General features: G+C 38.6%; 1 protein-coding gene across 2 annotated transcripts in view; it reads right to left on the reverse strand.

Annotated features, from left to right (window-relative positions):
• The window catches only part of LSAMP (limbic system associated membrane protein), a 646,019-nt gene extending 629,673 nt beyond the window's left edge, over window positions 1–16,346 (reverse strand). For both annotated transcript variants that reach the window (XM_055259228.2, XM_055259226.2), the window contains exon 1: window positions 15,681–16,346. In XM_055259228.2, the coding sequence (XP_055115203.1) occupies window positions 15,681–15,835 (155 nt within the window). In that variant the 5' untranslated portion in view covers window positions 15,836–16,346. The remainder of the gene's footprint in view (window positions 1–15,680) is intronic.
• Between the last annotated feature and the right edge of the window lie 1,320 nt (window positions 16,347–17,666).

Genomic DNA, 17,666 nt, shown 5'->3' on the forward strand with positions numbered 1-17,666 from the left:
ACAGACACTTCTCAAAAGAAGACATTTATGCAGTCAAAAAACACATGAAAAAATGCTCATCATCACTGGCCATCAGAGAAATGCAAATCAAAACCACAGTGAGATACCATCTCACACCAGTTAGAATGGCCATCATTAAAAAGTCAGGAAACAACAGGTGCTGGAGAGGATGTGGAGAAATAGGGACACTTTTACACTGTTGGTGGGACTGTAAACTAGTTCAACCATTGTGGAAGTCAGTGTGGCGATTCCTCAGGGATCTAGAACTAGAAATACCATTTGACCCAGCCATTCCATTACTGGGTATATACCCAAAGGACTATACATCATGCTGCTATAAAAATACAGGCACACGTATGTTTATTGCGGCACTATTCAGAATAGCAAAGACTTGGAACCAACCTAAATGTCCAACGATAGACTGGATTAAGAAAATGTGGCACATATACACCATGGAATACTATGCAGCCATAAAAAATGATGAGTTAATGTCCTTTGTAGGGACATGGATGAAACTGGAAACCATCATTCTCAGTAAACTATCACAAGGACAAAAAACCAAACACCGCATGTTCTCATAGGTGGGAGGTGAACAATGAGAACACATGGACACAGGAAGGGGAACATCACACACCAGGGACTGTTGTGGGGTGGGGGGAGAGGGGAGGGACAGCATTAGGACACCTAATGCTAAATGATGAGTTAATGGGTGCAGCACACCAACATGGCCCATGGATAGATATGTAACAAACCTGCACATTGTGCACATGTACCCTAAAACTTAAGGTACAATAATAATAATAAAAAAAGAAATGTGATATACAGTGGGAATTAAAACCATAGTGTAGACTTCAGGCAAAAGTATATCAACATGTGTGGCCAAGTAATAGAGGGAATTAGACGACGTAAGAGATGAGGTCAGCATTTGACCCGATTAATCTTATGCATGTATATAAGCTGGCTGACGTTAAAAGTTAACTCTTTGAGACCAGATTTGTCTTGATACTGCTCTACCTAGAAAGATGAAAGGCCTAAATAGATCTTCAGTCTTAATGATATACAGTCCCTCTCTTTTGACATGTTTGCAAATTCTCCAGTGGGAAGAAAATAATAGAGGCATGAATATTAAAACACACTGAAAATTATTAGAGAATGTATTTCCCAATGAAATTCTTCATCAGCAAAGTAATAATAGAATTCCATAAAAAAAAATACCCAAAATCAACTAGAGAGGGAATTCAGAATATCACATAATTATGAAATATAAGTACTAGCAGAGACCTGAGAAATCACCCATTTCAATCTTCTACTCCATAAAGATGTTTTTATTTTTGTTTTTATTTTAATAATATTTCCTAATAGAGGTCTACTTAAATACTAAAATAGATGAAAATGTAGTTCCTTAACAGGAAAGCCATTCCGTTTGGCAGAAGAGAAACTGACATTTACAAAATAAATACACCTATATCCAAAGGTATGCTTAAATATAATTATAGATACTTCTAATTCCTTCTTATAATGACCTTAGGTGAGAAGTTTAATATCATTATTATAATTTTTATTTTATAAATAAAGAACCAGAGGCCTAGTAGGGATAAATAATTTATCAATGTTTGCAGAGCTGGCAATTGATAGGGGGATACTTAGAGGTAGGTCTTCTGGCCCAGAAACTGTGTTATTTCTACTATGCCATTTGAATGGTCATTTTTATGTCATTCAACTAGATTTGCTTATTTAATTAAATTATGTCCTATTTAAATTATAAACTACCGTATTTTTTCTTTCTTTCTGTTTTTCATCTTCCTTTTCTTTTTTTGAATGAGATTCGGTATAATCACAAATACACATAAATAACATTTTTTAACTTTAACTAAAATTTTCTTCCCTGTAGTTTTCATCCATATTTACCTTATAATTCCATCAGCAAGCACCTCAGCTATCCCCTTATCTTTGTCTCATACACATGATGGAAAGTTTGCTTCCTATGGTTTTATCCAAGTGTTGATCCTGGCCTGAGAGAGAATGAGAGAGACCTCTACCACTATCAGTCAGTATTCTTTTGGCATAATTGCTTGAGAAAAAAAATCTAGCTAATTTTTGATCCATAATATATTAATAAGTCTATTAGAAGCCTGTTGAAGTACAGATACTCAAAGTAAATGGCATTTCCTTGATCCAACAGCCTGGAATTATATTTGCTCATTTTAAAAAAATCTATTTGCCATGCTATAGTTTGTTCCCAGGGAACACATGTTGGCTTCTACTGATCACTCCTTTCTTTTCAAAATCCATTTAACACTACATTCTAGCATGTAGGCTTTTGGTGGGTAGAGTGATTTAATGTGATTTTCTCCTTGTAGTTATAATTAGGACAATATTTTATGTCACCATTATGAAACTGTTTCTGTTTCCTACAGATTTTCTAATGTTAGTAATAGTGTTTGTATAATTATGCTCTCAAGTTATATTAGTGCCCTGGGTATAATGCATATCAGTCTTACAGCTGAACTTGTTTATATTATTCTAATCACATCTTCATATGCCTGGATTTTAAAAATTGCAAAGGGTATAATAGCATAATTTTGAGAATTCCACTTGGTAAACATTATTCTTCTCTTCTAGTGGACACTAGTCATCTTCATTAAGCATGCTCATTAACAAATCATTAGATCTCTTTGTGACTTTGAAAGAAAATAGAAATTTAGTATGGACTTGGAATCAAAAATTCAAAGAATTAAATTATATTTTTTAAAAATAGTTATTTTTCCTTTAGCTAAGGCAGCATTAATTTTTGTCCTATAATAGCAAATAGAAAAAGGAAGTGTTAGATTTCCTTTTGCTTTTTATGAACTATATGATTGCCAAGATCTAACAGAAACAAAAAACATTGTCTGACTCCCCTTACAATATAATCTTAGCACCTTGCATGATTACTTAAAAATAAAACATATTAATCAAAAAAATTAAGGTAGCCATTGTGTGGTGCCTCTTATATATTGTATCTGACATGCTTGATACCCTTAAAAATTTGGTTTTCTGTATAATGGATGCATCAAATTAATTAGGTTCCTATAAAAGTGTGACGTGACCCAAGTTCAAAGTAATATTCATGTCCATGTTTTGTGTATGTAAATTGTATGTACATATAAAAAGCACATTTATGCTTTTACTTTTTTACATATAATTATAAATATATACAAAAATAAAAATAAAGTTAAGGCCTTGTATTCAAACACAGTCACACTATATAGATTAAATATATTCATGATACAAATTAATTATACTTCATAACAGATCCTGTACAAATACGGACACTTGTTTTTAGAAGAATTAGATTTTGAGATCTGTTTTATTTTTATGCAAGAATGAAGGCATTAATGTAAACATATTTTTAAAGTTTTCTATATTATGACATTTATAATATAATTTAGGAGTTTTTAAAAAAATCGTGCATACTATCATTCTATTTATAACTTCTGGCATTTCTTCTTCTTGTGAATGCAGCTATATTCAAAAACATAAAGCCACTTCACCAGACCAACATCTTTGCTTATTAGACAAGTAGGAGTTGGCACAATGGATGCTAATTCCCAACTTTACACAGCAATGGTTTTTGCAGAACTAAAGGCTAAGTTTTTTCATGCCCAATCTAGAGGTTTATCCAATCAAGTAATACCTTGTAGACTTTAAGCAGTTTATTGTTGTGGTGATGATCAGTGCATCATATTAGTGCCAAAAGAGATAGAACAGAGGTCAGAAAGAGAGACAAAGAAAAAAATCCATTCTCCTGCTAAGTTAATGATTCAGCAATATAGAATGCTGATCTTTAGATATGCTTATACAATTACATCATGAACTTGTATAAGGTGACAGCGATCTTTAATTATCTCAAAACAAACACCAGCTACAAATTGGCAACCATATGTGGCTTACGTCTCATAAAATGAACAGCCCTAACACACATGTGCTAGAGTGAGGTGTGTGTAATGAAACAAAACAATCAGAAGTCAGGAAACCAACTACGTTTCCCAGTCATCGTTTTCACATGTAGATACTATGCATGACTTAGTGTTAGGCTGCATCACTTTATTTTTTTAATATTTTGTTTCTAGTAGGATAGGGTGGCAAACAGTAGCATAACGAAAGTACAACTTTAGAAAGGATAGAATTAATTTTAGTCAAATTATAGAGGTTCAATATAGAAATGCATCATTAGACAATTACAATAGAATAAACAGTAATGCATTATTTTATGGAAAGCTAGGTTGCATTTTTCCTCATGGTTATTGGTTTCCCTCCTATCTTACATAAATAATACCCTTGTACATTAGGGAAAGATATACAGAAGGAAATGTGGGATTATTACAAATTCCACTGAACATTCCAGTTTTAATTTTTCCAGGAATGTGTAATGAGCTCCAAGATGCAATGCCCAGGTAAGCATCACTATCAGTATGAATAACCAGTTTCAGTCAAATAAATGTAAGTGATATGCACATTGCCTCATTTCAAAAGAAACTAGAATGGATTGATGGAGATGAATATACCTGTTGCACACAATCCTGCTATTTAAGTAACTCCCAAATCCCCTATTTAATCCCTGAAAATTCACGGTCACCCCTAGAGGGAGAAAGCCACCTAGCACTCCAGGAAGGTAGATTCCTTCTTCTCAGAGCTACCCAGGATACTGACCTCTTCACAGATATCTCACTTCACGGCCATTGAGTGACTCCTTGTTCTGTCAGAAACTACTATTTTACCTAAGAAAGGGGCATGCTTTGTCTAGGTCCCTATGTCTGTAACTCTGAAGCTTTGGGATCCTTCCCAAAATACCCCCATTTGCCCTTCTCATTTTCTAAAAAAACAATTCCTGAAAAGAATTACTGCAATGGGAAATATCGAAGGTATTTCTAACCAAATCTCTTTACCTTACCAATAATCAGAGAATTATCTATCTCTGATTTTATGACTAGATCCTCTTCAACCCCACATCCACAATTACTCCAGTGGTGGCTGACTTCACCAAAATATCTTCCTTCAGTCTGATCTTCTTCTAAGGTGTTTCCTCTTTTATAAATCAACTTTAGTCAGCTTGATTTATAGTACAACCATCTTTCTCCGTCCAATTCAGTAGGCAAATATTTATTTGAGCATCCACGGGTACTGAGCTAAATTCTGGGATGAAAAGGTAAAGCAAATGAAATGCCTGTATTTGAGGCAAGACACAAGTAAACAAGATGTTTTTAAGACATGTATACATGCAAAGTTTAAAGTATTCAGAGAGGCTAGCAGTGATAATAAACAGGATACTTAGCTTAGCTTGGGAGAATTAAGGAGGATTTCCTGAACGAGATAGCACCAGAACTGAGCCTTAAGTCTTGAAGGAGGAGCAAAGAGGTAACTAGTATAGATGTTTGGTGGAGTGAGGGGTAGAAGGAGACGGAGGAGTCTTGCTCTGTTGCTAGACTGGAGTGCAGTGGCACGATCTCCGCTCACTGAAACTCTGCCTCCCAGGTTCAAGCCATTCTCCTGCCTCGGCCTCCGAGTAGCTGGGGCTACAGGCATGTGCCACCACGCCCAGCTAATTTTTGTATTTTTAGTAGAGACGGGATTTCACCACATTGGCCAGGATGGTCTCGATCTCTTGAACTTGTGATCCGCCAGCGTCACCCTTCCAAAGTGTTGGGATTACAGCGTGAGCCACTGCGCCCGGCCGGGGCTTTGACTTTATGCTGTGGATGTTCTTTGAAGGATCGAGTGACATGTTTAGATGCGTACTGGAAAACAACGGGCCTTACAGAGGCCATCTCAGGTCCTTCATTCTGCCAACTCCATGAAGTCTGGAAGTTCTAAGTAGACTGAAGATGTGATCTGGTAAACTTAACTAAGACAGGAAGAAGCACGAGTTCAGTTCTTACTTAATGTCAGAACTTTGTCTCCGTCTTTTCCCCACAGAGCTAGACCAGGTTTTAGGATCTGAGACTATACAGTAAGAGTTTTAAAAGATGGAGCTCCGTGCTCTGAGATTAACCTTCAAGTCATCCCTGGGTTACTATAGCCTTGGTACAGAGCTTCAGCTCTAAAAACTGGGACCCTCTCTTTTACTCCTTAACTAAGTTACCCATCTTGGTAATGTGCTCAGGTCTAAGTCCCTAATTCCTGAAGACTCAAGTTCAAGTCAGCTCTTGTCCCAAGGACTCTGTTCCTTTCCCAAACTCCTGGGGCTTGTAACTGAGTCTTCACCATCAGCTGACAACCTCTGTGTCACCCCTGCCCGCCTCCCTGTGGGACTAACTAACTAGGGGGTGCTGGCCTGTTATTTCTCCTTATTCTGCTTTGTCCTCTTGATAAGACTTTGTTGGATGTCTCTAGCTCCAACTCTCGCTCTCACTGCTCAGAAAACCTCAAGAGATCTTGTCCTGTGTGCCACACCAGAAACCACTAGACACATGCAAGAGGGCTTTTTGCACACTGCCTTCACCACTCAGGAGCCAGAGCTGGATCTATACCCAGTACCTCCCAACTGGCCACCATCAGCTTCATTGTTAGCCCAAGGTAAATTTTGTATCTATTGGGGGAAAAAAGTTCTGCCTTCCTCAAAGGATTTTAAATAATAAATCTACAGGGACTGTAATGAGTAGAGAACCTCTTGAGGGTGTTCAAAGAATATCTACATCCATCCTAATCAGGGTCCCTCTAAGAGGGACAGTGGTAGGAAACTTAACCAGGCAGAAGTTCATAAATAACAATAAGAAGGCAGCAGGTTTAGAAACTAGGCTGTAGTAACTGGGAGAAAGGGTCAAATTCAGATGAGAAGACTGAGTAACAGGCAGAGGTACCAGAAACAAGAGGAAAAGAATTTTCTTAAAAGGGGACCTGGGTTGTGAGGAACAAGGGATCCTTGTAGCGGTTCTACCAAATGCAAAAACAGCTTTGGGAATGATCTTTGACAAAGCAAACAAAAACATAAAGTGGGGAACGGACACCCTTTTCAACAAATGGTTCTGGGATAACTGGCTAGCCACATGTAGGAGAATGAAACTGGATCTTCATCTCTCAACTTATACAAAAATCAACTCAAGATGGATTAAGGACTTAAACCTAAGACCAGAAACTACAAAAATTCTAGAAGATAACATTGGAAAAACCTTTCTAGACATTGGCTTAGGCAAGGATTTTATGACCCAAAACCCAAAAGCAATTGCAATAAAAACAAAGATAAATTGCTGGGATCTAATTAAACCAAAGAGCTTTTGCACAGCAAAAGGAACAGTCAGCAGAGCAGTTCCCACAGACTGGGAGATAATCTTCACAGTCTATACATCTGACAAAGACTAATATCCAGAATCCACAATGACCTCAAACAAATCAGTAAGAAAAAATCCCATCAAAAAGTGGGCTAAGCATATGAATAGACAATTCTCAAAAGAAGATATACAAATGGCCAACAAACATATGAAAGAATGCTCAACATCACTAATGAAAATCAAAACTACAATGCGATAGCACCTTACTCCTCCAAGAATGGCCATAATCGAAGAATCAAAACACAATAGATGCTGGCATGGATGCAGCAATCAGGGAACGCTTCTACACTGCTGGTGGGAATGTAAACTAGTACAGACACTATGGAAAACAGTGTGGAGATTCCTTAAAGAACTAAAACTAGAACTACCATTTGATCCAGCAATCCCATTACTGGATATCTACCCAGAGGAAAAGAAGTCATTATTCAAAAAAGATACTTGCATACGCACGTTTCATGCATGTTTATAGCAGCACAATTCACAATTGCAAAATTGTGAAGTCAACCCAAATGCCCATCAATCAACAAGTGGATAAAGAAAGTATATATATATATATATATATACATATGCATATACACAGTGGAATACTACTCAGCCATAAAAAGGAATGAATTAACAGCATTTGCAATGACCTGGATGAGATTGGAGACCATTATTCTAAATGAAGTAACTCAGGAATGTAAAACCAAATATCATATGTTCTCACTGATATGTGGGAGCTAAGCTATGAGGACACGAAGGCAAAAGAATGATACAATAGACTTTGGGGACTTGGGGGAAGGGGGGCGAGGAATAAAAGACAACAAGTATGGTGCAGTGTATACTGCTCCGGTGATGGGTGCACCAGGATCTCACAAATCACCACTAAAGAACTTACTCATGTAAACAAATACCACCTGTATCCCAATAACTTATGGAAAAAAATAATAGTGAAAACCAATAAGCTGGATGCTGCAAGTGGAGGAAGGAAAACCCATGTGGTATAGACAGATAGTAGACATGTGAAAGATGCGACATTGCCTTAAAACAAATCCTCCTTGACCAGCACTAACTGGATGATCCTCCACAGGTAAATGCAGATTTGATTCACAGGGAGGAGAGAGAGGGCAAAGCGGAGAGGAAGGAGAGAGGAGAAGGGAGGAGAGAAGGGAAGAGGGAAGAACTGGAGGGAGGAGGAGGGAGAGAAGGGAAGGGGAGAGGAGAGAAGACGAGAGGAAGGAAGAGGAGAGAAAGACATTTTTAAGCATACATTTATGTATAATAAAAATGGCATTTCATCAGATAAAATGAAAACCAAAAAGGTAATCTCCGTGGTACTGTGAAATGAAAATTAAAATACATGAGTTCTAATTCTCAATTGATCACTCAAGTTTTTGGATAGCGAACTAAGTTTTTCTCTTCTCAGTTACATCACTTTAAAATGAGATGGTGGACTGCCTAGTCTCCGAGGCCTTTCCTGTTCTACATATCTACGGTAATTAACAAAATCTGAAGCAAAGGGTTTTACTTTGTAAAGGTTAATCACACATTAACTGGAGATTAAGTTTTAATTACAGGTAACCGCAAAAAAAAAAAAGTCTACTTGCCCTACACTCCTGATAAGAAACTCAACTATATCATAAGATACTTGTGACTTTAAAAGACTTGAAATGAAATAATAAAAACATCGTAGTGCAAATGGCCTGTGTATAGCATAGAAATAAGAATAAAAGGCTTGTTTTCTTACATTTTTAAAATTTTCTAAAAGTTATATCCTGCTGTAAATATATGACTATAGTCTTAAGCGTTTATAGTTTATACCATTATGTAGTTTATAAAATACTTTGATACATACAATATCATTTGATCACAAAAATAGCTTGTGTAGTAGGCAAAAATAGTTGTCAGTTATCTTTATTTAATAGATTACAGTATTTCATGCTATTAAGAGGTTGATCTTCTGACTACTTATTGACCATTTTGAACTTATTATATCTTTTATGAAAAGTCTTTATCTATGACACAGGCTTGTCTATAAGTTTCAACTAAAGAGAAATCACTATATAAATTTGAGATGAATTATACAAATACAATTATTTTGCAAATCACATACTCATGTATATAAGTGCACAGAATTTACCGTGCTTGAATATGTTGGCACAGAAGCCATTTTCCTTGTCTAAATATTGTCTGTTTTCTCCCTTAGTGATGGCATTAGAAGCAACAACAAAAACAACTTAGAACAGTTCTGTACCTTGTCTAACCCAAATGAGAGACAGCACAGAACAATAAGCTTTATGTTATTTCCATAGACATTATGTAAATCTGATCCATATTAAATAAAGTCACCCCATTTTCCATGGCTTCATAAGGATGAAATTGTGTAATAAAAAATGGATTTACGGTGGTCTATTTCCTCTCTCCTGTTTGAATTTGTTCATCTTTGGCTATTGACATATTTCTCATACGATACAACATTGGCTCCAATTTTTTTACTGACATCTATTTAGTGCTGCCCTGAAAATAATTTGTAAAAGAGATTCCTTATCCAGTTAGGCATTGCTTTTTACCTCTATGTACATAGCAGAGTCATTAAAAAACAAAAGAACAACAACCTGTGCCCAGTCCCTTCCCCAAACAAACTACATCAGAATTTCTGAGTGGAGAGGATATGTGGCATCAGTATTTTTTAAAAGTTCCCCAGCTGACGGTACTGTGTTCCCATGGCTGTGAACTATCGAATGCAGTGCTTCTCTAACCTCAATACACTAGCGAATCGCTTAGAAGTCTTATTAAAATGTGGACTTTGATTTAGTCTCTCCAGCATAGGTCCTGAGATTTTGTTTTTTTAACATGCAACTATGTGATACTTAAGATGCCCATTTGTGGATCACACTTGTAGTATCCTGTAGTATCAGCATCACCTGAGAACTTGTGAGAAATGCAAATTGTCAGACTTACCAGGGACCTACTGACTCAAAAACTCTAGCGATGGAGGTCAAGCAGTCTGCTATAGCCAGCCCTCCACATACACACTGAAATTTGAGACACATTGGCCTAAAAAAAAGAAAAAAAAAAAAAAAAGAATTCCCTGAAGTCTAAATAACTGGCTGTATGTGGATGAAAAGCCATTGATTGTTTCCATTTGTGTAGCAGTTTACAATTCAACAAACTTCTACCTTACCTCCTGTGAATGTCTTAAAACAACCCTGTAGGGTAACTAAAATAGATAGTTTCAGCATTTTGTTTGTTTGTTTGTTTGTTTATTTATTTATTTATTTATTTATTTATTTTTGAGACAGAGTCTCGCTCTGTCGCCAGCCTGGAGTGCAGTGGTGCGATCTTGGCTCACTGCAACCTCCACCTCACAGGTTCAAGCAATTCTCCTTTCTCAGTCTCCCAAGCAGCTGGGACTACAGGTGCACGCCACCACGCCCAGCTAATTTTTGTATTTTTAGTAAAGATGGGGTTTCACCATGTTGGCCAGGATGGTCTCAATCTCTTGACCTTGTGATCCCCCCACCTCAGCCTCCCAAAGTGCTGGGATTACAGGCGTGAGCCACCGCACCTGGCCGATAGTTTCAGCATTTCGTAAATGAAACTGAAGCTCCAAGTATTCAAGAGATTTGCTTAAAGTTATAGCATGCAAGGATAGATCCAAATTCAGAGCCCAGATCTTCTGAGTCGTACAAACTAACAGGCAGGATGTTGAGAGAAAAACAGGACCAGTGGCTATAAGCTGTAAGATACGCCCTGGAGGAGGGATATCTCTGAGGCTCAGATGATGACAGCAAGAGGGACAAGGATACTGAGGCAACCTCCTTTCAGGTGAGTCACAGCCCTTCGTATTTGGCACTCTCAGAGACCACAGTAAAATGCACTAATCCTTTTTGGGCAGAGTTTGCTGTTATATGGAATCAGCTTTGAGAAACACAAACGTTTAACCCTCACCAGTGACTTACTGGATGAGTCAGTCACCTTTGGTTCTTTCCACAATTCTACAAATACGTCATTCTAAGTCAAACCACAGAAAATAAAAATCTCCTGTGTACTGTATGTGTGTATAGACGCACTTACATGTCCCATACTTACAGAAACACAGATGGCCACAATTTGCTTTTCTTAGATTTGCCCACTGTGTTTCTCAGGCCATAAATGACAACAAATGATAAAGTTCACAGGTACATATTCTTTAACAAAATGTATATAATATGCCATATTCCTAGATGATATATAGGATGCTATACTCCATTATTTACTAAGTACATGTGATAAAGGATTTATCCGCAATGCACGATACTTAAAGTATCAGGGCTAACCAACAAATTTTGATAACATTTAGTGATTTAACTACAGAAAAAGAAAATTTCATGATGGTCACAAACTTACCCAGTAGGCCCATGCCCACAGTTTGTTTCAAATAGTGAATTGTAAGTCATAGAAAATCACATACCGTATCAAGAATTTGAGTGTTGACACTTTATTAGTGAATTTTGCCATTCCACATGACTTACAGAAGATAAACAGAAATTTGAAGAAGATCTTTATATTTTACTATCAAATAATCAAATCTGCTTTTGTTTTTTCTTCTTTTCCGCCCTTGGTGTAGAAACAAGCAGGGAATTAAAGACCTCAAATTTGAAAAAACTAAACATTAGCTATTCTTCATTTAGATCCTTAGTTTCCTTGGGAATCTGTAATACTTGTTAGGTACGCTGACATTTAACTGGGAACAATGTTATTATCATTAAAAGTATTATAGTATCCTGTAAACATCAAATAGGGTCAGAATTGTGAGCTAAATAAAATTTTGTTACCTTGAATTTAGAGTATTTAAAATCACAAGTGTGAAGTCCCTGTATTTTATCACATGCCCACTTGTTTTATATCCAGATACGCATGTGTATGTACGTTTTACAAAGTTGCCTTATGAATAGATATGTGATAATATAATGTATTACAAAACTAACATGGCTCTTTGTGGCCAAATATTTTATTATTATCCTTTCAGAAATCTGCCACTCATGTTGAAAATATGGTCAGTAGGACTATTAAAAATGAAATTTTAAAGGTTGGTTTGAAATACTCTCTATTTCTGCTATTCTTTGACTTGTAAGAGAACTACTAATACATAGTCTCAACCTTCCAATATTATGCAGGAGGTGAATCTCTATGGGTATGAGGGTAGGAGGGAAGAAACAGTGTTAGAAACTCATCCAGTAATTGAACTCTTACTCCTGTGGGAGCTGGTAATGAGGCAGGTAGACTCTGTTTAGAAAAGCACCTGAGGCAGCTTCATGACTGAAGTCCTGTGGATAAGCGTGTCTCACTCTTTCCTGTGCACACAAATATAAATGCAGATTCTGGTTGTTCTATTTAGGGAGGACCTCCAAGGCTGCTGCTGCTGCTGCCACTACTCTGTGAATCACACTTTGATTCTTTGTCGCTGGGATAGAAGTTGGTATTGTGGTTATCTTTAGTTCTTTATATAATTTCTCATACAGGTCTGTAATCTCCTCTAGAAAATAATTGAGTTAGGTATGTATACATGAGGCTATCTCTCTCTCCCTCCAGTTTTGTCATCATAAGTATATAGTTTTTATTATTTTCAAAATGATAGAAATTGCAGGGTAAGACCTGAAGCCTAGTGTGCACTCTCCTATCTGATGCATAATTACACTAAAGATCATAATTATACAAAAATGAGCACCAATCCCCAAAAGAAACTCTTGTTTCACAGAAAACTTTAAGTCAGTGAAGGTAAATGTTTTGGGAACAGCCAGCCAAACTCCTTTCACTGGATTACCAGAATTACAAACCTCCCTTGTCTCCTGTTGCCATCTCATATTATTCAGGGCCACAGACTCACTAAGAGAATTATTTTTTTCTCCTAGCCATTTCACTTTCTCGGTGCCAGACATCTACTGTGGCTCCCAATGAATCAAGTTCTCCTTCCTTTCCTTCCCTGAAAGCTCATGCACTCAGTAAAATGTCACAAATAAAGTGAAAACACGCCTTTCCCAGTCTGGCCTTATAAACAGAAAGCAAGAGCACCATTCTTCACCAGGAAACTGACCCACAAAGCTTACTGGATTTAAAGAGAATGAGAAGAAGGTCAGCTAAGAAGACAAAGGGAATTCTCTCCATAGTTAATTCTGATGAAGCTCCACCAACCCCAAAATAAACCCCTGTCCAAGGCAAGGAAATAAAAAAGAGGGCATGTAAGGTGAGGTCTGGAAAAGAAATGGTGTTTCATAGGCGACTTATTTGCATGCTCTGTTTGTCTGTCTTTTCTTTCCCAGAGAATAAGTGGTTCTGTGTTCATTTTTTCTCTCAAAGTCCCTATTTCCACACTGTAATGTCTCCTAAAGCGTAATGTTTAAAACTCTGTTTCTATTGCGCCATAGACATACAAAAGCACATATGTATCATCCATAGATATGTATACAGTGAGACTGCCTCTGTATGAAAGTATAAGAATATTTTTATTCTTCTGAATTAACATTTCTATACTTATCTAACTCTTGGACAACTATAGTTTAAGGTATAGGAGATGCTAACTTAGAAAGACCTTACAAAGCTCAAGGACACTGAAATAAAAAACTTATACATTCAAGTTACTCATTTTTCTCATATTCAATCTTGTAACCAGTGAACAAAATTTCTAGGGATAGCATATATTTATATAGAGTGCTTCACCATTAAAGGGTTAATGATGTTAGAGAGTGTGAATGTTAGCAATTGAAATGGCATGCTTGTGTGTTTGCAAAAACATTTTCTGCACCATGTCCAAATTCCTTTGCAAACAGATAAATTACTCCATAAATCTTACTACTCCATGTGGATAAATCACACATGCAGGTTTATAAGGCTGAAGAGCTAGAAGGGAAAATCTGCTTTGGATAGTAGGATATTTGGGATTCATAATCACCCAATGCTCAGGAAATGAAGAAAGGAGTGCTTACACATTAGCGTTTTCTTATTTTTTACAATCTGGAGAGACACGTACCCACACAACACACACACATGCAATGCACGGCACACAACACACACTTTCCTCTCTAACAAGGCTAGGGCTCCCAAAGCAGGACACTGTGACAACCAACCAAATTTATTTCTGAGAAAAGGAAAGAAAACTTTGCTGCTGTCGGCAGCTCTGCCAGAGAACTGCTCCCTGATGCCCCAGGGTTTATGCACTATCAGCTCCTTGCACACAGATTAGAGGTTTATTTTCTATCGTATACTGTGTTTTTATTGCCACAACAAGCAATATTAGCTAGATAGACAGACTGACACTGGGTCATTTTATTTGGAGGAAATGAGATTTTAAAAGATCTCCAAGGAGAATGATTCTTTCTTTTTGTTAGCATCTGCCAGATATTCAAGGAAAGCTAGAAAAAAGAACAAGGGGTAGGTACAGTTGATGGAGAGGAGGAAGAGAAAAGAGAAGCACAAAAAATAACCTTGGAGCATTTTAGAAATACAAATATGACTACGTCTCATTTGAGTCTCTCTAGCTCACAGTACCTGATAGGGGTCAAACTCCCAAGGACTTGGGACTCTTCCTTTCCAAATTTCAATCTCAAATTATTTTAGAGTTTGGCAGAGCTGCACAGAAAAAAAGACTTTGAAGTCAATAATCAATTTGAAATATCCATTTCATGCCAGGTTAATTCTTTCCCAACCTCTGTGTTTAACACTCCTACTCTTAAATATCAGCAATTTGGCAAGTTCCTTTTCTTTCTGCTCTTCATATCTTGTGTTGATTTATATCCACATTCCAGAAAAGGCTCACTAACCAACCAAAGTTCTAAGATTGATTTATTGCCCTCCATGTCAATTAGAAGATCCTTACAGAAAGTCTTCTATCAGAAACCCTCACACACAGCCTTGTGTGTGTGTGTGTGTGTGTGTGTGTTGGCATGAAAACACACACACACACACAGACACGGGAGGAGCAAGGAGAATGCAGTACTGTGTACTACTCTCTGAGAGCCATAATCCAACAACCTTTCTTTAAGAATTAAGGACTCCCAACAAAACTCTCAAGTGCAATGCAACAGCAATTACAATAGCAAGAATACTGCCCAGAAGTCACTAATGCCATGGGTGAAGTTAGGCTTCCTTGATAAGAGAAACAAGGTCCTAAGAACCGAACAACATTTAACCAACACCACTGCTGCTTGACAGGGACCAGAATTCCCTTGAATTTTGTTAGCTATAATGCCAACCAGTCAGTAAAACGGGGACACACACACACACTCACCACACACATACACACACACACACACACCACAAGCCTGCAGCATCAGGAGCTGGAGTTCAATGAGATCGGGCACACACACACACACATACGTAGACACGCGCAGCAGAAAAGTTGCCCGAAAGCCCTACCTGAGGATGGCTGTGTCCCCCTGCCTCACGGTGATGTTGTCCGTGCCTCGGTTAAAATCCACGCTGCGAACAGGCAGTCCTGTGGGAAGAAGGCAGAGCAATCTCAGTAGGACCAGCGGCAACTGTTTCCGATCTGGCTGAACTCTCCCGACCATGGTGGCCACGCCGAGGTGCGGGTCCGCGGGGTGCTCTGGAGGGGTGCGCGCTGCTCGCGAGGAGAGGCTTCACCAACACGGGGCTTTCATCCACAGCGAGCGCAGAGCGGGCTTTGCCAGTTTATGGTCCTTTCCACTTTGCCTCTCTCTTTCCCTCGCTCAGTCTCTTTTCCCTCTAAGACTTAACAAAGCCCTCATAAAACCCAAGCAGAAGGGTGAAAAGTAAAAGCAACACAATTTCAAAAGAGTGAGTGCAAATAGCAAGCCCTCTAGAAGAGCTGAAGAGGAAGCCAAGGAAGGGGTTCTTGTTTGGTCTGTCTGTGGCTGGATGCTCCTCTGCCAGTGTCTGAGCTGAGCTCCTTCGCTCTGTAACCCACTTTCCCAGGCTGGCGGGCGGGCGGGCGGATGAGGGAGCCGGCACCAAGCCTGCCAGTGAGTGTACAGAAACAGCCACACAGCAGCAGCAGCAGCAGCAGCAGCAGAAGCAGCAGCAACCCAGAGCCTCTCTCCCCCTCCTCCCTTTCCTGTTTCTCCCAGTCCTTGGCGCTCTCCCTGCTCAGCAACTCCCCCCACCCTCCCCCCACCCTCCCCCCACTCTGCTGGTTTTCAACAGCCCCTCCACGTCATCCCCTCCGCCCTCCCCTCGACGTGGCCCCTCGCTTTGCACAACTGCCCCCTTCAGCAGCAGCCAGCCTCAATGAAAGCCTGATGCGCCTTTGGGTTGTCAGGACGACAGCTCCATCCGAGGCCTGGCTGATTTCTTTAAGAAGGGGGAATGGAGCTTAGAGATACTGTTCAGGAGAGATGGGAGAAGAAGAGGGACTTAAGTTATAAAAGAACAGGAGAAAGAGTCCAGGAAAGGAGAGGGAAGGGGTGAGGAAAGAAGAAAAAGGAGGTGGGAAGGAGAGTTGCAAATGCGGGGAGTGGGACAGAGAAGGACGGGAAAGCACTGAGGTTGGGAGTGAGGGTGGGGAATGTCCAGAAAGATGGGAGAAGGAAACTGAGGAGAAACTTGACAGTGGAGTCTAAGATTAAAAGCCAAAGTTGATTTCAAACGAAAACATTCTTGGCAACTGGCTTTGCGTGTTCAAATCTTATTCATTCTTTCCTCTTTCCTGCACTTTCTCTTACAGGATTCAAATGGTTTATTTTCTCTCCTTCCTTCATCCCCTCCCCCTCTTGGAACCCTCTTATGAAAGATGGATTGGAGACAATGCTGGTATTGAGTGGTCTGGGGTGTGAATGCTTGGCTTGTTTTTTCCAAGTGCCAGCCTCAGCAGCTGATCCCTGATCCCTAAATCAACTTCACTCTCCAGGAAACCCTCACTCAATCCTACACATGAGTAATGGTATTAAAGATTACTATTTAAAGGGCACATTGAATTGCTACCCAAGTTCCTGCTGGCACTTACTTCTCAAAATGTTCATATGCAAGGAAGGAGATTTGTAAAATCAGAAAGCTTGTCATTTGCAAGGAGACACTAAGTAAGGTTGTGTGCAGTATTCCTGCTAAAGGCAGACAGGTTACCATCATTTGTCACCCTTTTTATTCTATGAGTCAAGCAAGTGATGAGGACCATAAAGACCACTGATAGTCACTCAAGTGAGAGCCCGACACTCTTGGACATCTCCCTCATTACTGATGTTGAGGATAAAAAATGTGTTTGTACCAGCCAAGGACTTTATTTTTCTCTTTTTTGATTATATTTATTGAAATAATGATAGTATTCATATGGTACAAAAACCAAATGGTACAAGATGCTATAGAGTGAATTGTAGTTTTTTTTTTTCTTTTCTTTTCTTTTTTTTTTTTTTTTTTTTGAGACAGAGT

Source organism: Symphalangus syndactylus, chromosome 21, assembly GCF_028878055.3.
Source record: "Symphalangus syndactylus isolate Jambi chromosome 21, NHGRI_mSymSyn1-v2.1_pri, whole genome shotgun sequence".
In the NCBI taxonomy this organism is placed as follows: domain Eukaryota; kingdom Metazoa; phylum Chordata; class Mammalia; order Primates; family Hylobatidae; genus Symphalangus; species Symphalangus syndactylus.